Source organism: Epinephelus moara, chromosome 12 (assembly GCF_006386435.1).
Source record: "Epinephelus moara isolate mb chromosome 12, YSFRI_EMoa_1.0, whole genome shotgun sequence".
NCBI lineage: Eukaryota > Metazoa > Chordata > Actinopteri > Perciformes > Serranidae > Epinephelus > Epinephelus moara.
Genome location: NC_065517.1, coordinates 13,824,693 through 13,850,024, shown reverse-complemented (window position 1 = coordinate 13,850,024; position 25,332 = coordinate 13,824,693). Strand labels below are relative to the sequence as shown.

At 39.0% G+C, this 25,332-nt stretch overlaps 2 protein-coding genes across 7 annotated transcripts in view; one reads left to right on the top strand and one right to left on the bottom strand.

Moving 5' to 3' along the window:
- Window positions 1–239: 239 nt before the first annotated feature.
- Window positions 240–12,144, top strand: angel2 (angel homolog 2 (Drosophila)). 5 transcript variants are annotated; one of them, XR_007570803.1, is made up of 10 exons: window positions 240–923; window positions 2,343–3,370; window positions 4,711–4,931; window positions 5,666–5,735; window positions 5,900–6,330; window positions 6,458–6,593; window positions 8,168–8,237; window positions 8,575–8,705; window positions 9,209–9,511; window positions 11,255–12,144. XR_007570803.1 is itself a non-coding variant. In XM_050058281.1 (9 exons), the coding sequence occupies exons 1-9, from the start codon at window positions 823–825 to the stop codon at window positions 9,370–9,372; spliced, it is 2,352 nt and encodes a 783-aa protein (XP_049914238.1). In that variant the 5' UTR covers window positions 240–822; the 3' UTR covers window positions 9,373–11,152. The 5 variants fall into 5 exon arrangements, 4 of the variants coding, with proteins under 4 accessions (XP_049914238.1, XP_049914241.1, XP_049914239.1 ...); XM_050058281.1 differs by lacking the exon at window positions 11,255–12,144 and having other exon boundaries at window positions 9,209–11,152; XM_050058284.1 differs by lacking the exon at window positions 11,255–12,144 and having other exon boundaries at window positions 241–496; window positions 9,209–11,152.
- Window positions 12,145–16,739: 4,595 nt separating this feature from the next.
- The window catches only part of vash2 (vasohibin 2), a 38,940-nt gene continuing 30,347 nt past the window's right edge, over window positions 16,740–25,332 (bottom strand). For both annotated transcript variants that reach the window (XM_050058290.1, XM_050058289.1), the window contains exon 9: window positions 16,740–23,426. In XM_050058290.1, coding sequence (XP_049914247.1) covers window positions 23,357–23,426 — 70 coding nt within the window. In that variant the 3' untranslated portion in view covers window positions 16,740–23,356. The remainder of the gene's footprint in view (window positions 23,427–25,332) is intronic.

The window sequence follows — 25,332 nt, the reverse complement described above, 5'->3', positions numbered from 1 at the left end:
TAAAAATGTGTTTTTCCGTCCAGTGAAAGAGAGGTCAACCTTCTGCTCATAAAGAGGAAGCTAAAGCAAGTGCAAGTTATGTTCTTAGGAACCTGTAGGTCTACTCCCTTTATTTTTGATCTTTTATGGGAATGTGATAATTAAGATGTGGGGAGCTCATGTGTTTTGGTTTCATGCTAAGTAAAGCATAATAAACTTATGTGGGAGAGGGGCTGGATCTCTCTCTCTCTCTCTCTCTCTCTCTCACACACACACACACACACACACACTACACATACTGTACAGGCGACAGAGAGAGAGAGAGGGGATGTGTACAGACTCCCCTCCTCTGTAACACCACCGATCCGGATAATAACCCTGTTTCCCAGCTTTACAAGGCTACTCTTTGTTTTAACGTTACCGAATGACAGAAAATGTCGCACATTAGCAGCTGACCTTTCTTTTGAAACCGTTTTTGTAACGGCACTGTCGTCTTCTAGAAAAGGGTCTCTTTTACGTAAGTACAATGACCTTCTCACTTCGCCATCCTTATCTTCAACACAGCAGCTCTTTAAAATGGAAAAAGAGCGCAGTGACACTCATTTCTAATCTAATTACGCATTTTGTGGATTTTTGCCGTAACGACAAATGAAGTCGTGACATTTTAGGATGCTCTTGATTTAAAAAAAAAAAAAAAAAAAAATGTAGTCGTGAGGTTCGTTTCCAGTCAGGCACTATTTCCGCTGTACCGGCTTGGATGTAGTCCGTTTACTGATTTCGCATCGTTGCATTCGAGTCTAGGGAACGAACAAAAAGACTACAACTTCCAGCGAGAGGGAGAACATGATGCTGCTTTTAAAAGCTTACAGAAATGTTGTAATTAGTTACTTTAAAAGCCCATACGTCGGGAAATTCGCAAAAGGAGACGTTTCTTGGACTTTACAGTAAGGAAAAATGAAACAGTATATTGCTTCTTTTTTGTGTATGTTACTAGCAGGCAAGCCGCTGGTAAAGAAAACCAGTATTGGTGTTGTATGTCTTTAGCTTTACGTAACAGTTTGTAACGGCAACTGTCGTTGCTTATGTTGATATTGGTATGTTTTTCCTCTTGTTCATTTTGTCCTAGGTATCACTAAGTGGTGTATGCAGCCTGTTTTATGGTATAATGCCTGTGTTAAGTCCGGCGTTACAGTCCAGTCGCACGTGAATCTCCATTTTATTGAATACTCTGGAAAACACGAGCTAGCCGTAGTCCCTGAAGGCAGCACCCGTTTTCGCGGCGCTCAGTTTACGTTTGTTGTTACGTCATATGAAAGGGACTCTCAATCTGCTGCTTGTTTTGAATTCAGCCCCACACCGAGTTAAATCATCGATAATGTTCACTGATAATAATTTGTGTAGATGTATCCGAGCGGAAACATAAAGAATGTCTCTTTCACCTCCGGAGAGAAGTAAGTTAATGTGAGCTAGCTGCTCAGGGTCAAATAATAACGGCATTATTAGAGTTGTGTTCATGTTCAATGGGGCAGAAAACAGCTGACGGTAGTAAACTGACTGATGTTTTCAAAACAACCAACTCTCACAGCACGACAGTATTTATCGCAAACGTAACTTTGTCTTGTCACCTAAGGGTTTGAGCCTTGTTGTCAACATTGTTGTAGCGAAATTCACATTTTAAATAACGTTACATGTGTGTTGTTTCAACTTGTTAAACTCCACATAGCCGAAAATAAGCTGCTAATTTAGCTTATTTGACCGCTATCCTGCAGCACCAACTTGAAGAGGGTCAATAAAATAGAAAAAAACAAAGCAAAATACAGCATCTCCTTTATCAGTAGTTTATCTCATCGCTTCTATCTTTATTCCATCACCTTCCTCGCCACTGTTTCTGTAGTAACAGGGCTGAAAGGCTTAGTCAATACATCATTAGTCATCCTACAGAAAATCAATATACAACAATTTTTACAAGCCAAAATATCAAAAATTCACTTGTTTCAGGCTTTTAAATGTGAGGATTTGCTGCTCTTCTTTTTTATATAATTGTAGCTGAGTATCTTTGTGGTTTATGAGTGTTGATCGACACAAAAAGCTATTGGAAATTGACACCTTGGCCTTTGGGAACTTGTGGTGACAATCTTTTACCATTTTCTAATGTTTAGAGCATAATAATAATAATAATAATAATAATAATAATAGTAATCAGTTACTTTTAAAGTAAACTGACATATTGACAGATATTACAATTATATGCTACTGCCCTGAATGTTTGCAAAATGTTTATTAACTTAATGTTTGAGCTGTGCAAATTGAAGTGTCTTTCTCTGTATCGACTCTCCTCCAATATCTTATTTTCCCCCCTTCAGCCACCCGATGTTCCTTCATCAGCTGAGCTCCTTCAGCTCCTCCTTTCTTTCTCGCAGCCGTCCCGCTCTGTGCAGGGCTGGCTTCAGGAGCAGCAGTGCCTCCCCTTTCTCCTCCTACCGTCCCCAGTTTACCCCTGCTCCTCCTCCATGGTGGTTGGTGCGGGGATTTTCCCCCTGGCCTCCTCGACTCCCCCACTCCTACCCAGCAGCCCAACAGATCTTTTCTGGTAGGACGTTACACCCTCAGAGCATTAGCCCAGGTAACTTTGGTGGAAGTCGGTGTTCGTTCTCCACCTCTGCTGGTCTCATGATGGAGTGGCCTGACAGAGAGCCTCCTCTCAAACGGAGAAAAAGTGCAGAGGAGAGGAGGGGCGCCGAAGAGAGGGAAAACAGAGGAGGAGCAGCAGGCGCAAGTGGTGGCAAGGCCAAGGATGGAGGCTCCAAGAAGGAGCACCATCACCAGGATTCCAGCGCAGGCAGCCGCCCTCGACCAAACTACCGCAACAAAGATGGAAGTCGAGACAGAGGGAAGAATGGAGCTGGAAAAGGTGTCAGTTTGGAAAACAGCAGAGATAAAGTTGTAGAAAGGACTAAAGCTGGGAGTAAAGACAGACCAAGAAAAGACAGTGCTAGTCAAGATGAAACCTCGAACAGAGGGAGGTGTACACATCAGCAAGGAGGACATAAAGATTCACAGCCTGTGAACTTGAGGACTCAAACCCCCAAATCAAACCCTGAACAAGATAAAGTTCCAGTGCACAAACCCAACCCCTGGTTCAAAGGCAGGGCTGCAGAGCAGCAGGGAGGGTGGTGTGGGAGGACTACGAAACCACCACCACCACCACCACCACAGGGACAGGTAAAGGACAGAGCCAGTGATGGAGGGCAGCGGATGGGCCTTCCATCCCAGCCCTGCAGCACCACTCGTCCCCCAAACCCGTGGCAGGTTGCAGGAGCCGACAGGCAGCCTCCTCCACCTGGAACCTGCCCGCCTGTCAGAAAACAGGAAGACGTTAAACCAGTGAAATGTAAGTTCACTCTTCTAAGCATCATTTCAGCTATTCACTACAATCTGTATACTGTTTGCTACAGTGCTGACCATTTACTGAGCAGATTAAATGTTTTTTAGTTTCACCTTACAGGCAGTCTTTGGTTTTAGTTCATTTTGTTCTGGGTGTTTTTAAATAAATAATCCATTTCAGTGGACATAAAAAAGTGTCAAAAATATGCAAATGGTCGTCTGTCTCTATGTGTCAGCCCTGTGATAGTCTGGCGACCTGTCCAGGGTGTACCCTGCCTCTCACCCAATGTCAGCTGAGATACCCTCAAGACCCCTAACAGGAAAAGGGGTTAAGTGAATGAAAAATGAATGAACACTGTGACTGTCCAAGTCTGAAACCGTAAAGCTCTTGAAAAGCCTCAGTTCAGGAAACATTTTAGAGATTTTTTTTTGTTTGGTGACTTTGCCCTTATCTGTAAGTTTGACAGTACAGAGAGACAGGAAACCCAGGGATACATGTTCACAAATATTTTTATGCCTCAGCGCTGGCGATAGCTGTAGCTGGAGGCATAATGTTTTTGGGTTGTCCATCCGTCCATCCCATTCTTGTGAACGCAATATCTCATGAACACATTGAGGGAATTTTGGCACAAATGTCCCCTTGTACTCGACGATAAACTGTTATGATTTTGTTCGTCATAAGTCAAAGGTCAAGGTCACTGTGATTTTGTCTTATTCTTGTGAACACGATACCTCAAATTTTGGTTGTTGAAGGTCAAAAGTCAAGGTCAGTGAGACATTACAAAAAATGTTTTTGACCATAACTCAAGAATTCTTACACTTACAATGACAAAACTTCACACAAATATCTAGTAGGATAAAACAATGGAGTGATGACATTTTATTTCTCAAAGGTAAACGATTACATTCACTATGACATCATGTTATTCAGCATGAAACACTTCTCTGGCCGTTTTTGGTTGTCATATCTCAGGAACAGATAGGGAGTCATATGATCAAATCCCGTGGTAATTGTAATTTTTTACTACTGTGTGTTTAATTAAGAACCTTCTATGATGAGGGACTGTCATTTTCCCAAATGCCAGTCTGAGGCCTTTAGAAAACAATGAAATAAAATCACATAAAAGATCTACACATAGCGGCTTTAAATCCTTAGAGTCAAGGGCTTATTTTTAATGTCTACCTGAATGTCATAAACATATATCAGGAGGACACTGTTGTGACGCTGTTGACACTAGTTTATCATTAAATAACATCTAGTAAATCATTAGGACATGAAGCCTCCTGGGTTTTCTGGTATTTAATGAGTCTGAGGTTGAATTATTTCCTGTATCTTCCTCTCCTCAGCTCTTCAGAGACACTGGGAAGCCTCACCTGCCTGCAGTACTGACATCCAGCCACCAGGGGACAGCACAGCATTTGACTTCTCAGTGATGTCCTACAACATCCTGTCTCAGGAGCTACTGGAGGACAACACCTACCTGTACAGACACTGTAACCCCGGCGTCCTGCCGTGGAAACACAGGCTGCCCAACCTGCTGGCTGAGATCAAGCAGTACAACGCTGATGTGAGTGAGTTAGAGCACAAGACACTTTGATGATCCCTGTGGGAATAAGATGGCTGTTCAAGCAGAATGTAGCATACTGTATTCAGGAGGATATGTACTATGTGGTCAAAAGTATGTGGACAGACTACTGTTTTTATTAATTTAAAAGGGATCAGGCATGGTTTAAAACCTACATGTCACTTATTGCCCTGTGCCAGATTGTAGATTTAAAGGTCCAGTGTGACAGATTTAGGGGCATCTATTGGCAGAATGATATATCATGTTTATAATAATGTTTTCATTAGTTTATATCCACCTGAAAATAAGAGTCGTTCTTTCCTTACCCTGTATCTGAGCTGTTTGTATCTACATATGGCTAAGGTCTTCTCCCACAGTGTCTGCCGTGTTGTTTCCACAGTAGCCCAGAGCAGACAAACCAAACGCTGGCTCTAGATAGGACCATTTGCGTTGTCGTGTTTTAGGTTGCCCGCTGTAGTTCTGCTACAGACTTGGCACACAGGAGAGATTTCAGTTTGTTGCAATCTGCAGCCCCACCACTAGATGCCACTAAAATCCTACAACCTGGACCTTTAAGCTAATTTGCATTTGTAGTCCCTCGGCAGGTCACACTAAAGTATATAGAGGGTCTATCCAAACCATGAACGACAGCCCCAGACCAAAAGTATACAGAAGAGCATCAATATATACCTTTGATGATAAAGACCTAAGATTTGATGGAAAATCTCTTTTTCTAGATCCTGTGTCTTCAAGAAGTCCAGGAGGATCACTATGAAAACCAGCTCAAACCTGCTCTTCAGGCACTAGGTAGGTGTGTGTGTGTTTAAAGTACACAAATGTATTTTCTTATTTGTAACCTTTTCTGTAAATATTCTTCTACTATAAAATGATACACACTATGATTTAGTGTTTTCTGCCTTTACTATTTATTTGTATATTCATTAAAGTGTGTGTGTTTGGGTGTGTGTCAGGTTACCAGTGCGAGTACAAGAAGCGCACAGGAAGGAAACCCGACGGTTGTGCCGTTATCTTCAAAACCTCTCGCCTGTCGCTCCTCTCCTCCCATCCCATCGAGTTCTTCCGCCCTGGTGACGCCCTCCTTGACCGAGACAACGTGGGATTGGTTGTGCTGCTGCAGCCCAACAACATGATGGGCCAATCAGATCCCTCCTCCTCCATCTGTGTTGCCAACACTCACCTCCTGTACAACCCTCGCCGTGGGGACATCAAACTGGCCCAGCTGGCGATCCTATTGGCAGAGATCAGCCGGCTGTCCCACCGTCAGGACGGGTTGACCAATCCGGTCGTGGTGTGTGGGGATTTTAACTCAACACCTTGGAGTCCGCTGTACAGCTTCCTGACCACAGGCTGCCTGGAGTACAGAGGACTGCAGAGCAGCATGGTGAGATACACACCCATTAGTGTTAACAGAATAAGTGATTAGTTGGTTAATCAGTTAATAAAGTTTGTAAGAGCTTACTTATCGTATGTGAAAGCGAAGCCTGACTTAGTTGTTTGTGTGTCTTCAGGTCTCTGGTCAGGAAAGCATTCCCAGAGGTCAGCCTCGTCTCCTCACGTCTCCACCCTGGTCTCACAGGTTGGGAATCAATTATAAGTGTCAGTACGAGAAGAAACCCACGGCTGAGTCCTGCAGCAGCCCCACAGGTGCACTCACTGAACTAAACTCAACTTATTGTACGGTTTAGTTTATTTAAGACCTCACAGCTCACAGTCCAACACTTGTTTAAACTCATTTATTTTAATGTAGTGGAGGCAGTTTAGCTAAGCACACATTTAAGCTTTGTTCAGTGTGAGGCCACATTCACACTAATGCATTTTTGTTTTGAAACTGTCACTACATTTAAGCCAAGCGTCCACGCTGCGTGGCATTTTGGACCCACTAAAACAGACACCTTTGAAAAGGCTGCTGACCCTATTTTAGTTTGAACAGGGGTGGAAATAGAGACTCTTTTTTTTCTTCCTTTACCTCTGGAGGCACAGCCCGGAGTTTTTTGACTAATGGAAGTGCAGGGGCCCCGTCGATCGCTCACGCCCTTCACTTCCGGCGGTGCCCCCAGGGAATCGCCTTGTTGTTTACAAATACTTCGGGTAGAAAATCAGCAGAGTTTAGCTATATATCACATTTTTCACGTCACTATATCACCGTGTAGACTAATCTGATGTTTAAGTCTATAAACACAATAATTGAACAAACGTTACTATTTCTGTGTGCACGTTTTGTAATTAATAACATGATTATCATAGATTAGCTGGGCTAACTGTTAGCCCCGTTAGCGGTGTCTGTAGTAACTCAGTAACTCATTAAACGGTCCGTGAAAAAAAATATATCTTAGTTACAACATGATTGAGCTAGCAAAGCAGTTTTGTGTTGCTATGTGTGGTAATTGAGCTAGCAAAGCAGTTTTGTGTTGCTATGTGTGGTATTTATTCAGTTATGGGAAATCATGATAAAGCAGCAGTGGCTGCAGCTGACAGGGACAGTTAGCAAAGCTAACATCAGGACGTCATCTGTTAAAAGCCTCCCGTTGTCGGATACGACATGAAACTACTCCAGTTAGCTCAGTCATGCTGTAACTCAGACATCCGCTGGAAAAAAAAAAAATTTTCACATTGACGAGATGGCGTTTTGGGTGGAGCGGCCGCCATGGACGCGGAGCTTGCTGTTTCTGTAGGTACACAGTTCCTGGGGACACCTGCACGTCTCGGCCACGCCCCCTCCATTGTGATTGGCTATCCATCAGTTCATTGGGCTGTTTGAGATCAGCTGAGCTTGACATTGTGTCCTGCTCAGTTAGTAGTGTTTTTGTTCTACTCAAGCTCAGGACAAGATTCTTTCAGATTATTACTTGTGCAGTCTAATTTAGTCCATTATCACTCTGAGGTTTGTACAGTAAATATGAAGCCACAGACAGCAGGGGTTAGCCTAGCTTAGCACAAAGACTGGAAACTGAGGGTAACTGATAGCCTAGCTCTGTTCAGAGGAGCAAAATCTGCCTAACAGCCCCTCTAAAGCGACTGAAGCGGAGAAAACGGCACATTACTCGTAGGTTATGCCCCGGACTGTTTCCTGGCCTGTTAAGAATAAGAGTGGTTTAGAGTTTTGTTGGGATTTAATCCATTTTAAGTCGGATGCTCAGTTTAACTCGAGTTTAGTTTGTTGTAAAGTGTGTCAGCTGAATGTCGAGCGGCATCACTGATCTACTCTCTTTCCCTCTCAGCAGTAGAAGGAGCGATCTCTAATCTGACTGTAGAAGATCTCGCCACTAAAGCTGCTGCTGCATTTCACAGGTAACAGCTCTCTTTCTCTCCTCCTCTCTCTCCTCCCTTCATTCCTCTCAGAGTTTGAACCCATTGTTGAATTCTCACATCATCTGGTTGCAAAAACCTGCAAATTAAAAGTCTAATCTCCCCATGAAAATGTGCCTCCATCACAATTTGCTCATTCACTTTTATATCAGCAAAATCTGTCTGTGCCTCAGGCAGGCGTCAAAACTTTATTAGTCTCATTCAGAAGTTTCTGGTCATTTTGATTTAATAATGTGGAATAAATACCTCTGAAGTATAAATGTAAAGCAGGCTCTGCAGTCCTCTCTAACCCTGTGTGTGTTTCTGTGTGTGTATTTAGAGCTACGATCGAGCACAGCCTGAAGCTGCAGTCGTCCTACCAGCACTACCTGAAGGCTGATGGGAGACCTGAGATCACCACCTCTCACTCCCGCACTGCCTTGACAGTGGATTACATCCTGTATACTCCCGGTACTGACACACACACACAAACACACACGCAGAATTACTTTCTTGATGCCTCACCACAGTGTTACCATTATTGATACTGATCTGGATGCCTAAGTTTAGACATCAATACTAAAATGATGCTTTTTGTAGATACCTTACTACTCTTACAAACCTTCTGTCTGCGATTGAGAAAAATATTTAAACAAATTAAAATGTATGCCTTATTAAAGCTGTTTTAACACTAACACTAACTAAATAAAGTACAAGCTCAGGACATATGTGATTTAAACTAAAGAAGATGAAGAATCTGATTTAAACTGTGAGACAGTTTTCAGAAAGTATTATGGTCACCATCTGCTGTTCTTCACCATCTCTTATCTTATAACTTATCTCCTGTCTTTCTTTTTCTCTTCTTCCCTTTTTTTCTTTTTTCCTCCCCTTCCTTTTTTATCTGTCTTCTTTAATCTTGTCACACTGCTATCGCTCCATCTCGCTCTCTTGTTTTCCCCTGTTCTTCTTCAAAGATTTCGTCACACCTCCTTCATTTCCTGGTGGGCGGGGCCTCCAGCTGCTGGGCAGGCTGTCATTGGTTGGCGAGTCGGAGCTCGAGGAAGTCAACGGCCTGCCCAATCACTGTCACTCGTCCGATCACCTCCCTCTCCTTGCTCGCTTCCGCCTCCGCCACTGACCCAGGTGGATTGCACGGCGTGACGCCTCAGCACTGCAGCTCAGGGAAGAGTTCAAGATGTTGATTGGAGTTGTTTTCTCACACATTTACTGAAGTGTAGCGCTGCCACGCCAGGAAAACAAAAACTGATCAGTATCAGGTAATATCATGAAAAGTTTCTCGTTCTAACAATAGATGTTTTTCACAATTTTACAAGATATTTTCATGTAGTAACAAGAAACTTCTTTTGTAAAAGAAGAAAAAAAAAACTTTTGTTATAACAATATACTATTTATATTGTAACGTGAAACATTTCAAGTTACGGCATGAAACTCATGTTTAACTCTTGTTGGATAATGGCTAAATTGAGGAATATAGCTCGTCTACACAACCTGATTAACATGAAACGCTTCACATTCAATTTCCTTTCTATACAAGAAAAGTTTCTTGTTATAACGTGAAAATATCTTGTGAAAAATGTTTTGCTCTAACAAGACACTTTTTATGTTATTATATGATACTTATTAGTTTTTGTTTTTCCTGGTGTGGCAGCTCTACACTTTCATACATGTTGCCTGAAATACTATTAAAGTCAGTTTTCCACCACACAGCCATGTAGCGCAGGTATGTGAGTTACTTCTCTGCAGGAAGAACCTTCTTTTATAGTATTTTTCCCAAAACTGTGGCAGTCAAGAAGAACCTTGATTCACTTGAATACTCTGTAAAATCCTAAACACACCTCAGTAACAGCAGGAAACCCCAAAGTGTAAAAGTCCAAGGTAAAATCTAAATTCTTTGATGAAGCGTGCCCAAAATGTTTTTTAAATGCTCAGATTTTAGATGATGCTGATGACTGAAATGTGTCCATGTTGGACATTTTGCATAATTTCTTTGCATTTGATGAAATGTTTAAAACATTTTTTTTTTAAAAGAAGAAAAGAAAATCTACAGTATTCATAATTTTTACAGGGCAGATGAATATCATTTTACATTCAAAGTCCCTTTTTATCTGTCTGCGTTCATGCATTTCTCTAAAAGAAACTAAAAGCGTCAGGTAAAGATTTTATGAACATGGCTTGTACACTACGAAAACAAATATTTCAATTTGCAGTTGTGTTGCTGTTGAGAAGATTTAATTTTTTTTTTGTTCGCAGAAAAAAGTTCTTGAAGTTCAACACTTCCCTTTTAACATACAACCGTGTTCTCCTGAGAGGTGAATCTATGAAGGGACAGATTTTAAATCTGTTTTTTTAAAGCCTGAACATTATCAATTTAAGTTAAAGTGCTGCTGATGAGAAGAACTACTTGATATCTTTGTTGGCCATGATGGAGGAGCAACGCAACTCACATCACCCCCAAATCATTCATAGCCTGGGGGGCTTAAGACATAACCAAAGATTTGGTTTCTGAAAATTAGAGCGTTTAACTCGTCTTTTGAAGCTTCGAACAAGTAAACAAGATGCATGAAATAACAGTTAACATATTTGGCTATGTAGTTAAATTCCTCTTAAAACAGTCTATAAACGTTGCTTCTGTATCATTGCCACGGAAATTGTTTTTTATGTTTATAATTTATAATATCACATCACTGTACATTTCACCTGCAGACTCAAATGGAACAGGAGTATGAGTTTAGTGCCATCAGTCTTAAGTTAATGTACAGTACTCATGAACATTGTGCTATAGTTTTAGACTTATACGTAATCAATAAATAACAAGGAGTCGATGTATTTTTCTAACATTTTGAGGAAAAGTCTGCCATTTTTTGATGTTGTTTGTAAATAAAGGACATTTGTTTCTACACCTGGCTGCATTTGATTTAATGTTGGCATCAGTGATGATGTCATTCAACATGTAACTAGAACATACGCGCATACAGTGATTTTTTTTTAATTTTTTTTAGAGGAGTTTGGTGACTTTGTCCCACAGACAGACGGACAGAGGAAGACTTTGGCTCCAGGATCTTCCCGCCGCCCCTCGCTCCTGTGTGCATTCACTGTTTCTTAGAAAATATTGTATTTGTTCCTAAATTTAGACGGCTGTTTGTCTTGCTCCTGTATAATGGGAGTTGGCTGGTGTCCTCTGTTCGTTTGTCATCGGAGAAATAGCTGTTAAAACCAGCAGATGGTTGTTTTATTCCCATTTATTGTTCTGCAGGGAGTCAACTGTTTGTCCTCTTCAGTCTGATGGGATAGAGCTGTTTCTTTCTCATCGCCATGCATAATTAGACACTGCTGTTTTTGTGTTTAGTCTAAATGGAAGCAGCTGTATTTTCTTAAAGGACGTACAGGATTTTTCCTCTGTATGTCTCAGAAAAGTGCATGGATCTCTGAAAGGGGCTTCTTCAGCGTGAGCGCATGTGTGTGATGGTGACAGATGGTTGCACCGTTTACCTCGTCTCCCCTCACAAACACAATGTACTCAGGACCTCTTGGTATTCTGTGCATCCCTCTGCACTGCAGCAAGACACCCAGCTGGATCTCAACAGGCCTCACAGGCTCCCTTATGTCTGTTCTTATACTCCGGGGCCAGACTCGATACCTTTTGTTACTGTCGTCCCCACTCACAGGAAATAACATTAACTGGGGATTTAGTGTGACCTGCACTCTGTGATTTGAGTTTAGTAAACTTAAAGGTCCAGTGTGTAGGATTTTTATTGGCAGAGATGGAATATGATGTAATAAGTGTGTTTCCTTCAGTGTATAATCACCAGAAAATAAGAATTATGTTTTTGCTTTAGAATGATATTTTTATATCTACATAGGAAGCGGGTCCTCGTCTATGGATATCACCATGTTGCACCGCCGTGTTTCTGCAATAGCCCAGAAAGGACAAACCAAACTGTGGCTCCAGATAGGACCATCCATAGTTTCGCTTTAGCCACCGTTAGCCACTTTTTATCACTGGGTCCATTTGTTTTGGAGAGGAAGACACCTTTATGGACAATTTGGCTCCAGGTAAAAACTTTCTGAACAATAAACACTGAAGGAATTCAAACCAGGAGAATGTTCAGCTGGTTGCAACCTGCAGTCCTCACCACTAGATGCCACTTAATCCCCTAAATCTTACACACTTTAGCAAATGTTGAAAATAAAGTGGACAATATGAGGAAAAAAACACCTGAGTATGCAGCCAACCATTCTCCCTAATCCTTAAAGAGATGCTAATTTTGCAAAAACAACACTAGTTTGATTGACGACAATCTTACTTATATTTGTCATTTAGTCCAGACTGTGATCAGCATCTTAGAAGAAAAGATTGCTTGTAATTGTAATAATTATGGGTGTCATCAATGGTCTTAATCCCACCTGAGTGTTTGATGTCTGCTGTTAAATTAAAACACCAGTAGACCTTAAGGAAGCAACACAAAAAAATCCCAGATTTTGTAGTAAAAATGAAAAGTACTCAAGGTCCACTTACTGGCTTTTACTGGTGCATTTCATGCCCTTCTTCCCCAGATAATGCTCAGGTCTCATCAAGTAAAACTAATTAGGCAGTACTTAATGTTGTAGTGATTTCTATAGTAAGTATAGTACTTCTAAGTTATTTCCAAATTGACATTTGGTGTTGTGCTGTTGTATTGTAAGGTGTTTCTATTATTTTGTCCACCCCCGTGTATCAGTGTGTGGACAGATGCACTATCACATCCCACTAGTTTCTGTCCAGATTATTAGATAGTAACTATGTGATGTCTGTGAATGTGCTTAGCAGAGCTCAGCTCACATCCTGCAGCAAGTAAATCAGAGAAATAATAATTTGTTGTTGTTCAGTGGGTGAACACTAGATGGCAGCAGTGGACTTTGTGTTAATGGGTAATGGAGCAGTAGGAGTAGATGTGTTCTAACCGCTCAACAGCTGGAGGTTTGGTGAAATAGGTACTGATAAGTACTGAACACATGAGTGAACAGTGGAGCAGTTTCTGTGGATGTTTGGCTGTTTTTTTGTGCTGTGAAATCTTGTCTCCATTAGAACCCACTCCAACCCCTCCTCACATGTTTTACAAATATCAAATTGTAATAATAACTGACACAACAAAGCTATGGAAACACATTTAAGCCTGTGGAAAAAATATCCTGTAAGTATTTAAAAATAATGAAAAACTTTCTCAACAATGACAAAACTTTCAACATAGCAATTTTGTATCTCAAAATAGTGACTTGCTTATCTAAAAATAATGAAAAACTTTCTCTAAATAACAATTTTATCTAAAAAATATTGACTTTATAGCAATTTTAACTCAAAATAATGACTTCTTTATCCAAATAAAATGAAAAAACTTTTCAAAATAATGATTTTATCTCAAAATAATGACTTATCTATCACTATCTAAAATGAAAAACAGATATATTTCTAACTAAATGAGCACCTGTTATTTCATACCTTTTTAAATTATGTGATCTACCAGACTATTTAACCTCCAGTTTAGACACCATTAATATGTTAGTTTATAGTTAATAGTTAAATAATACTTTTTGACTGTTTTGTTTGTTTGTTTGTTTGTTTGTTTCTGTGTGCTCTTTCTTACCCATTGTGTGTGGGTAACGGACATTGAAAAGATATTTACACATGGGCTGAATCTGTGAACATAATGACTGCACTGTGAGACTGCACTGAATTTCTTTAAAATAAAAATAAGTAAAATAAAATAAACAAAAAGACTTAGTATCTAAAAATAACACTTTCCTTGTCTAGAAATAATGGAAAACTTTCTCAACATAATGATTTTATCTCGAAATAATAATAACTCAGTATCTCAAAGTAATGACACACAATAGCCTACTGAGTACTTCAGGCAGGTTTCTCATTAGTCATCACACTGGCAGAAATGTGCTTCCATACAAATCCACAGTGTTAGATGTAAAGCAATGTAATGCATCATTATATACACCACCTAACTGTGTTTTTGTTTTCTCTGTAACTTTATTGTTTGAGAAGAGAGGAGGATTGTGGGGAGGTGAAATCTTGTTTCTGCTGCCATCTAGTGGTTTAACTTCATTACTTGCCGCAGTGGTGCACAGGTGTCTCCAGGACACTGTGACATCACTGTTGGGTGTGGTGACAGGTGCAACAGACCACTCCCTTGACCAGTGGAATGATGTCATCCTGTAATTCTTTTGTGGTTTTGAAACCGAGGTGTTTTTAGCTTTTATTGCTGAAGGAAGGACGACTGAGAGCAGGTTAAAACTGCAGTGGTCAGGGTCTGCAGCACAGCATGAGGTGGAAAATTAGTTTTTGTGTTTATCAGCCCCTGCAGACAAGATTTGTAATGAATTATAATTTTGACAGCTTAAAGAATGAATCACATCAAATGAGAGACTGAATTATTGTTCTGTTTTTAAATGTGTTTTGAAAAGCTCCGGTGGCCTCTTGCTCTGTCTCACCTTGACAGCTCGGTCAACAGCTTGATCCTCACACACAGCAGAGACGGAGGCGGAAATCATCTGTACACACACACACACACACACACACACACACACACACAGAGCGAGGTGAGCCTCCCCTGCCTTTCAATCCCTAAGCTGCTGCATAGATGAGAAATGAAGGATTATTTCCGTAAATCTGCTGCCTCCATGTGCTTGTCTCAAACACACACACACACACACACACACACACACACACACACACACACACACACACACACACAGCTGCAGTGGGGCATAAGCAGATTACTTTATCAGAAGCCAGGCTGTTGTGTGATGTGAGTGTACACAGGACTGTCATCTGAAAAGGAATAACATCATTCACATCGTAGTGTCACTGCAGCTTCCACGTGTTTCTCTAACACACTGCCTATGCATCGTTTCTTTAACTGTTTCTAGTGGTGGAAAGTAACTAAGTACATTTACTCCAGTACTGTACTTACGCACAGTTTTGAGACACTTGTACTTGAGTATTTCCATTTTATGCCACTCTGCTGCATTTTTGAGGCAGATATTGTCCTTCTTACTCCACTACATTTATTTTAAAGCTTCAGTTACTTTGCAGATTAGATTAATTATACAAAATATAAATCAGTTATCATTACATAGACATATTATCTTAATGAACTTTTGCTTTATGAGTAAATTTTGATGCTGATACTTTAGTACTTTTAATTGAGTAAGATTTTGAATGCAGGACTTTTACTTCTAACATTATATTTTATTTGTTTATTTAACTGTTATTTAACCAGGAAGTGCCATTGAGATTGGAAATCCCTTTTACAAGAGAGACCAGGCCAAGGTAGCAGCCAATCAAAACACATTAAAATGCATCAAACACAACATATAATACAAAAATCATACGTCTTCCACCACTGACTGTTTCTCAGCTGGCAGTCAGACGTGAGTGATTTACATTTTCAATGTTCACCTGAGTTTTCCCCTCTCATCTTCCTGATCTGCAGTCTGAGCACTGCGTCATGTTGATCCTGAGCTGTTTGCTGCTGACAGCAGAGCCAGGCTTTATGTTGTGTTTGATGTGATGAATTCCCCCCAAATCAGCCCATCAGCTCATCACTCAGTCAGCAGCCAACAAACTAACCGACCAGACCGCTGAGCTTCATAATACTTAAATCCTTTCAGAAAAAACGTGATGTTTGCATCAGTTATGATGTAATATTACATTAATGTCACACTGTAAAAAGTAAACAAACTCTAGTAGTATTACCACAATACAAAAAGTCTGACTTTGTGTTATTTAGTTGTTGTTTTTTGTCAGAGGTCTGACATAATGTCAGCATTTTTTGTGTGTTTTTAGATTAAAGTAAACATTAACAGATTTGTGAACTAATTATTTAGTGTACTAAGCACACGATTTTACAGTCTTAAAATAATTTTGGCTGTGCTCTCTGGTGAACCGCTATGTCAGGCAAATAGTTAAACAACTTTGTGACCTCTTAGTGACCTTTTTTGTTTAATTTTTTTCTTTATTAGACAAGACAGATCCATGGCCATGGGTTGGAGTCGAGCCTGTGACCGTTGCAGCAAGGACAGGGCCTTTGCACATGGGACATCTGTTCTACTGGGTGAGCTAGTGGGTGCCCCATCTTTAGTGTTTCTGTACCCAAGTTTCTTGTTGCTTACCAGCTGATATGTACGCCATCACCAATATATTTGTGATAAGCTAAAATCAGCCAGTAATATTGGTCCTGTCCATTTAATGATCAGGCTCTAATGTGCAACTGGCTCATTCAAATTAAGAGCTTGTAATAAGCTATATTATGCTAAATAAACTCGCTGAGTAACAAGTAGCTGAATCATCAGATAAATTAAGTCCCAAAATAAAACTGCTCCCACACCAGCAGTTAAAAAAATATCTAATATATTTATACTTCCAACTTACAACCATTAGTAAATCAATCTTATAAGTCGATGTGAAAAGTAAAAGGACACAGAGTTAAAAACATAGATCATTTATTAAAAGAAGACATGCTGCTACAGTTGTTGATAGAAACAGCTGCTGTCAGACCACTGATACTGTAACAGTAGGAAAGTTACATAATAATATTTACTGAGGGTCACATCTTCTCCTACTATAGAGCTCCACAGGAATACAAAACCACACCACGTCCTCACACAGGGAACCTCAACAGCTCTCTTTAGAAACAATAATCATAATAATTATAGTGTGTATGTGTGTGTGGGCTCCTCAGGGCTCTGTGGTGTTTCCACATATTAAAGTCACTCACAGTTGAAGACGTTTAAATACTGTTACAGTGGTTTGGGGTTTGATTTCCACACACACACACACACACACACATCACACTGATTTTTTGCTCGTCTTCTGCCGCCTCAGATTTGAGAGTTTGTTCTTCGCAGCACAGAGCAGATCAGTCTGCTTTTAAATGTTCGCAATGCGGAAATTGTTTCCAGAAACAGGCAAAAAACTGCAACAAAACATTTTCTTTTTTGTCAAGAACTTCAGAGCATGTGTGATCAGGAAAATAAAGAACAGAAGCGGATAGCTGACAGACTCAGTAAGTTTTTTTTTTGCACAATGCACATGGGCAACTCCTCCGAACAACACACCAAAGACACAAAGTCAAAACTTAAGGATAGTCTTATCTGATTAAACCCACACTGCTGAGGCACTGGAAGCTTCACACGGACATTTTTAATGTCTAATAAATATTTATATGTCAAACATCGTCGAGATATGTTGCTCTGAATTTGGTTCGGCTTTTTTTTTTTGTCACTTCAGCAGACACAGTGCACAAATACAATTTCATTATCATATGTAGTGGGGAACTTTGAGATTTAACTGATGAGCAACCTCAGTGTGTAAAGTTTTTATAGAACTTACTCATGTTAAACTCATGAAGTTACACAGGTGGGCTTGCTGCAAGCCACAGCAGAGCCTCAAGAAGTTTCCTCATTAATCACTGATTTCCAAACACACAGTACATTTTACAGTACAGAAAGATCAGGACCAGGATGGAGTTGAGAAATGTGGTATCAGCACTTTGGAAACAAATCAAAGGCCATAAAAAAAGAACATCAGCTACACTACTGTTCTTTTTTTGTTTTTTAAACAAATGGTCTCATTCAAAATGATAGTGTACAATCAATGAATCAAACCCAAATGTCTTCAAGAAGTTAAACCACAAACAGAATCTTATTAAAAAAAACAAAAACAAAACATTCAATAAAACCGTCAAGCACAAACGTCTCTATTGCAAACAAACATACAAACAGATTTCAGTTGCTACATTGAGTATCACTGTTTGGGGTTGTTGTATTTTGTCGTGACTTGTCGCAGTTCCCGTGTCCCTGCTGAGCAGTCAGGGAGCTTGTCACTGCAGTTGGGTCAAATCCTTACAACTGCAGTGTTGATGTTTGTCTTTAAATCCAAAGTTTCCATTATAATTTGTGCATTGAGATATTTGTGAGCTTTAGGTCCTTGGTAACTGTTGAATCTCCGTTTTGTATAGTTCCAAAAACACATGTCAGAAAATCGTCTTTCCTGAAAGATGTACTCCAAGATATGTTGCTTCTTCAGTGTGAAAATGCACCAATTCCCCGTCTTGTTTCGTCCACAACCCCGGTGTGAAACAGGATTTTGAATACTCAAAAAGCAAAAGTAGCGTTGTGCTTCGTCTGTATGCTAACAAACATCGAGCCTTTAGAAAGTTATCAACACTGAAGCTTCAATACAAATATTAACATGGTGAGCTGGTTGCTTTGTGCCAGAGTGTCAGATCTCTGTCTCTGGGCTGTGCTATGATCCACTGCTGGCCAAACATCAGAAATATGTAAAAATATTCTGCTTTTTTCTCACAGCACCTTGATTCAGTGGTAATGGCTCAGGCTGGAGCTGCACAGAGGGAAAGCTGTGGGTTCTTGGCGAGTTATTCTTAATAACCAAGATTTGTTTTTCTGTGCAGATGTTTTAGATTTTTTTTGAAGATTGAGCCACAAACACCTTCCTCCTCCATTGTTTCAATTGGAAGACTAGGATTTTTGTCATCACCTGCTCTCCATGTGGCGTGTGCATAGCTCGTTGTTGGAACAAAAAGCTAGGATAAAACGTTCAGTTGGCAACAAAACATACTTGTTCTGTGAGCGAGAAGACACTGTGAAACATTCAAAGGAAAGTGTTAAAACAATCAAATGACAATATTCAGAAACAATCTGTACACAGACTCCTGAAACCCTCCTGCTGATGACTGATGTGACCAAAACACCAAAAGTAAAATGAGGAGTGTTTTCCCCTAAACTTTACAGATATGTAAGATTATCTTTGTTCCATTAGGTGTGAAGTTAAAACTGCACCCTTTGACATCACTTTAAATCACAAAGTTAACATCCTGTTGGCTTGCTAGCAGCCTTCCTGCCTTTGTTGGCATTCCTTGGCACATAATAGTTAGCATACATGAGATACTAACAAAACAAGCACCCACTTTTAAAAACATTGCTCCACAGCACTACTAGTGGCCAAAAACTTTACAGAGTGCCTTTAAAATAAGTTGCTGTTTTTGTTTGTAGCAGCTGGAAGTTAAAGTAAGGAGTTATGTTACTTTGTTGTAGAAGTTTACGGGTGTTCGATCATTGCTAGCTTTGGTCGTCAAGAAACCTAATGTTGCCGCGTGCAGCCTAATTGAAAAAAGATAATCTCTGAGCTTGATTTTAGGAAACACCATTTTTCTGAGAGTTAATCCTTCAGATGAAAACTATAGAAATCAGTTGGGTTTTTTCAGTCATGCTAAAGGCAGACAGTTGTATTGTCTGTTCGGTTCTATGTAGCAGAAAGAGCTAGCCTTTAATGCTTTTTTTTTTTTTTAAATCATGGATTTAATCTTTTGTCTTTACTCAATAGCTGCCCTCAAAATCTCATTGAGCAACGAACTTAACCCCTTAATTCTGTGAACAGAGCTGGTTGTACTCGTCAACACATTCTTTCTCAATAAAAACGGACTTCTATAGTTCTCAGTCTGAAGGCTTAACACTGTACAGTACATTCTGTGGATGTAACAAACATGACTTAATCTAGATGCATTTTGACGTACAAACATATATACAGTACTGTATCTGAGTACAGCATGTGTTGAATATGTTTCGATATAAGGTTTCTGTTAACAACTGAATACTCTTTTGTCTCTGGTATCATTTCACTGGTTAAAACCAACTATGACATGTGTGACGTGTGACTTCAAGCTTCTTTGATTTCAAGCTTCTCAGCTGTGATCATCGAAGGCCTCAACAGGAAGATCCAAACAATAAAACCCCAATCAAATTCAGACTTGATTGGATTTTTTTTGGACAATCCTTTTGATACATCACGCATACGAGCGTGAAGCAGTGCATACAGTACTGAATGCTCTCATCAAGGCTCTCATCGGTACAGAAGCTTCTCTGAGCAATAAGACAATTAAGCAAGCTGCTCTGAGAACTTTCGTGGTTTCCTGACTCTTATTTGTCCCCTGTGAAGAACTAAAAATATGAGTTTCTGATTGGAAAACTGCTTTAACAAAACATTTTGACTTTCTTTGACGTTCTAGGTTGACAAACACAGAGTGGAGCTACCCTCATGTTGCAGAGCTGGAGCAGTGTCCTTTGACTCAATATCTCAGTTTCTCAGTATTACACCAAAAGTCAAAATGCATTCATCCATGAGATTAAAACATGACAGATCTCATTAACAGGAGCATTTGGTGACCACAACAATCATCTTAGAGCCCTGTAAAGGTCCTGCCCCCACTGTCCCAACTGCCTGTACTATCTGCTGACAGCGTGCAGAGTATTGTATCCCTCTGTCAGACAAATCTGTCTTGAATGAGGCCTTTGTTAGAGTGTTCACTCAGCCAACATCTGCCTTCACTTCTCTTTTGTCTGAGTGGACAAACTGGCTTCAGCTGAACTTGGACCAGCTAAATTGTTTTATTTTCCAGCTGTTGGTGGAACAGCTGTGAAGGCAGCACCCAGCTGGCCAACAGTACATTAGTTTACTGTGTGAACACATGGGTTGGCTACAGCAGAGTTTGGTTGACACATCCGAAGCCCCACAGCCTTCTGCTAACCTGTTTTGGAAAAACTAGTGATTTAATTTTTCAGGATATACTTTTTAAGGTACCCTTTTCAAGATCACAGTATTTTAAGAATAATCCACAATACTCTCATTCATCAACTGTCTTGACCTCTCAATGTGTGGTATGTTTAATGTTAAACTGTACTGTGGTTGATTCTGTATCATTCACATTTCACTCTCAACAACAAGTTGAGTTAAGGCATGAGAAAGAAAAAAGAATAATGAATGTTGTCGTAATTAATGTGGTAATTCTTAAGTTGTGGCCAAAAACATGTTTTGCGAGATCACAGTGACCTTGACCTTTAACCACCAAAATTGAATCAGTTTGGTCTTGTGTCCAAGTGGATGTTTGTGCCAAATTCAAGGAAATTCCTTTTAAGGCTGTCAAGGTCACTGTGAACACAAGGTCACAGTGACCTTGACTTCTGACCACCAAGATCTAATCAGTTTATTTTTTAGTCCAAGTGGACAGTTACGCCAAATTTGAGGAAATTCCCTCAAGGCCTTCTTGAAATATCACATTTATGAGAATGAAACAGATGCAAGGTCACACTGACTTTGATCTCTGACCATTGAAATCTAATCAGTTCATCTTTGAGTCAACGTGGAAGTTTGTACCAAATCGTAAGTAATTCCCTCAAGGCTTTTCCTGAAATACTGCGATCACAAGAATGGAAACGGACACAAGGTCACACTGACCTTGACCTTTGACTGCCAAAACCTTATAAGCCTTGAGTCCAAGTGGACACTTGTGCCAAATTTGAAGAAATTCCCTCCAGGCATTCTTGAGATGCTGCGTTCATAAGAATGGGATGGACGGATGGACAAGCTAGCTTAGCCTACAGCTAAATTCCCATGCAAACAGGTGTTTTTTCCAAACAATTAAGCTATAATAAATAATAGAAATCACCTTGTTGAATAAATAACAATGTGAACTTTGAATGATCGACTCAATCAATAGTTTTGTGGACAAAAATGCTGAACCTTCTCTTTTACTATAATATCAGTAAGTGCCTTTCTGTCTACATATTTAGCTTTAGATACTGTGACCGTAAACTCCTTGTCCAACACGAGTCTGTATTTGAGGCTTTACATTTTTGTGTTTGAGGAGTTTTACTTGGCTGGAAACAGAGCTGTGGTTATGTATTCAGTTATGTGTCAACAGAGGGCAGAGGAGGAGGGGAATAAGAAAGGGGGTGGGGTGGGGGGCAGGAGGTTTGCCGCAGTGCTCTAATGATCGTTCACTGATGTTCTGCAGTGAATCCTCTCTCTATGTAACTCCCTCTTCTCACCCCTTTCCACCTCTTCTCTTCTTCTTCCTTTTCCTCTCTATGGACTCTGTGTCTTTGATTTCCCTGCATACCTTATTGAACGTCCTCTCCTTATTCTACACTCGTCCTCTCTGATCAATAGAATCTGCATGTGGAAGTCTACTTAGTCATCTTATTTAAGTTGCTGTTGGTTCAGGGGGTTTTGGAAAGGTCGGATTGAAACTGAAATGTTACTTCTGAACATCCCTTCAGTGGTCTTTTTATTAAAGCCAAAGTGCTGCAGTAGTTGAGCAGATGTGAGAATAAAGTGGGATAACAACACCCACACCTGTGAACCTCCTCCTTCCTTCGATATGTCTCCATGTAGCCTCTAGGCCTGCCATGTTGGAAAACTGACAACAAAATGAAACCCTGTGAAGTCACTGCTGCTCCCATCCTTGACTTAAATTCTCAGTAAGAAATAGTGCCATAGAAGTAGCATCATGATAACTGATAATTTAACACGATAACGTGCCAAAACCCCCAATAAATTTAAATATTTTTAGTCTGTTCTGTGCGAAGAGAAACAGAACATGTTCTTATTGTGACTCTTCCACCATGGATACCGGTCTCTCTCTCAACCACTGAAAAATATGTTCACCCATTTGTGCTGACAAATATCTACTCTTTCTTCTCTCTCACTTCCTGTTGTAGCCCTTCTCTAAGACACAAGGTCACTGAGGGGTCACACAACACTTGGTTTTATCTGTTGTCAGGACACGACAGCTCTCAGTCTTTAATTTCTACCTACCAGTTCAATGAAATCTTCTTAATCTAGAAATGCATTGATAGCACTTCTTCTGGGCTTATCCTACATCAGATGGATAGTGCTTCAGCTACATGACTGACATGTATGTGTAAGAGAAAGAGCAGCCACTCTCAGGTGTTAAATAATGGGGCTGTTGTCAAGGATTCATTGCTACTGAACAGTCCACTGTTAGGCATTAAAACCAGAACAACCAGTCACTTTTTGTCTGAGTCTTGGCTTCTGAAATATTCTTCCGCTTCCAGCTCAGAAAAGCTCTTTTAACATGTTTTAGTGTTTTCGTCAACCACCTTGACTGTGTGAAATCGCTCTAGCTGCAGTGACTCCTCTCTTGAAAGCGGTGGCAGGTAGAGGCTCTTCAGGAGGATCAGGGTGGCTGAGAAGGCTGGACGGATTTTGGATGATTGGGAGGTAATGATGGGGATCAGATGCGGATCTGGTAGCCATCATTAAGAGTGCTAAGCTCCGGAGGTTTCCTCTCCACCGAGGCCGGCCTGAAAGATGGATAGAAAGCAAAAAAAAAAAGTGGTTAGATCACCGAGTGCATATTAAAAACACAGTGGTGGTATTGTTATTTTAGAAGTCCTCTTTCCTGCTGACATGTCCTCCTCAACGTTACACAGTAAAACTAAATTAGTACAAACCTCAGCTGTCTCCAAACTAACCAGCCGTTACACAAATTCTTTTCTCTCATAACTAGAATGGAGGGCTGCAATTAAAAATCATTTTTGTTATTAATTTTTCTGACAGTTTTTTTTTGCTATTAATGAATTAATCTATTATATCAATAGAATTAATTAACAGAATATCAAAAACTAGTTAAAAAAAAAAAAAAAGACCATCACTGTTTCTTAGAACCCATGTTTTGCTTTTATCACGTCAAAAATCCAGGGGTTATTAGTTTATTCATAAAAGAATATTATAAAAAATATTATAATATTTTATAAACATATATTTACTGAGTATACATATTATATATAAGTAAATTAATATTCACATTTGAAAAGCTAAAAGCAGTGTATTTTGGCATTTTGGGAGACACTTTTACTTCAAAAAAATGTCATAGAAGAGTATGTCATAAAAATTTATAGAAAAATGTCAAGGTAAAGTATGTCATAAAACTTTATAAAATGTTATAGTATAGTATGTAATTTAACACCATAAAAATGCCATAGGTTAGGATGCCATAAAAATATTATAAAAATAATATAACTTAGTATGTCATAAAAAATGTCAAAAAAATATCATAGTATAGTATGATAAATAAAGGCCTAAAAATGTCGAAGTGTAGTATGTCAAAAAATGTTATGAAAATGTAACAGTATAGCATGTCATATTAATGTCAAAAATGTCATAGTATAGTGTGATGAAAATGTTATAAAAATGTCATAGTATAGTATGTCAAAAAATGTCACAGTATAGTATGTCCAACATTTTTATAAAAATGACATAGTATAGTACATCATAAAAATATCATAGTATACTATGTCATAAAAACGTCATAGTAAAATATGTCATAAAAACATAATCATATAGTATGTTATAAAATGTCATTGTAAAATATGTCATAAAAATGTCATACTATACTATGTCAAAAAATGTCATAGTATAGTATGTCATGAAAATGTCACAGTATAGTATGTCCAACATTTGTATAAAAATGTCATAGTATAGTATGTCATAAAATGATATAGTATAGTATGTCATAAAAATTTGTATAAAATGTCATAATATAGTATGTCATAAAATGACATAGTATAGTATGTCATAAAAATGTCATAGTATAGTATGTCATAAAATGACATAGTATAGTATGTCAAACATTTGTATAAAAATGTCATAGCATAGTATGTCATAAAATTGTCATAGTATAATATGTCATAAAATGACATAGTATAGTATGTCATAAAAATTTGTATAAAAATGTCATAGTATCATATGTCATAAAAATTTGTATAAAAATGTCATAGTATAGCATGTCATAAAAATGTCACAATATAGAATGTCATAAAATGATATAGTATAGTATGTCATAAAAATTTGTATAAAAATGTCATAGTATAGTATGTCATAAAATGACAGTATAGAATGTCTTAAAAATTTGTATAAAAATGTCATAGTATAGTATGTCATAAAATGACAGTATAGAATGTCTTAAAAATTTGTANCACAATATAGAATGTCATAAAATGATATAGTATAGTATGTCATAAAAATTTGTATAAAAATGTCATAGTATAGTATGTCATAAAATGACAGTATAGAATGTCTTAAAAATTTGTATAAAAATGTCATAGTATAGTATGTCATAGAATTGTCATAGTATAATATGTCATAAAATGACATAGTATAGTATGTCATAAAAATTTGTATAAAAATGTCATAGTATCGTATGTCATA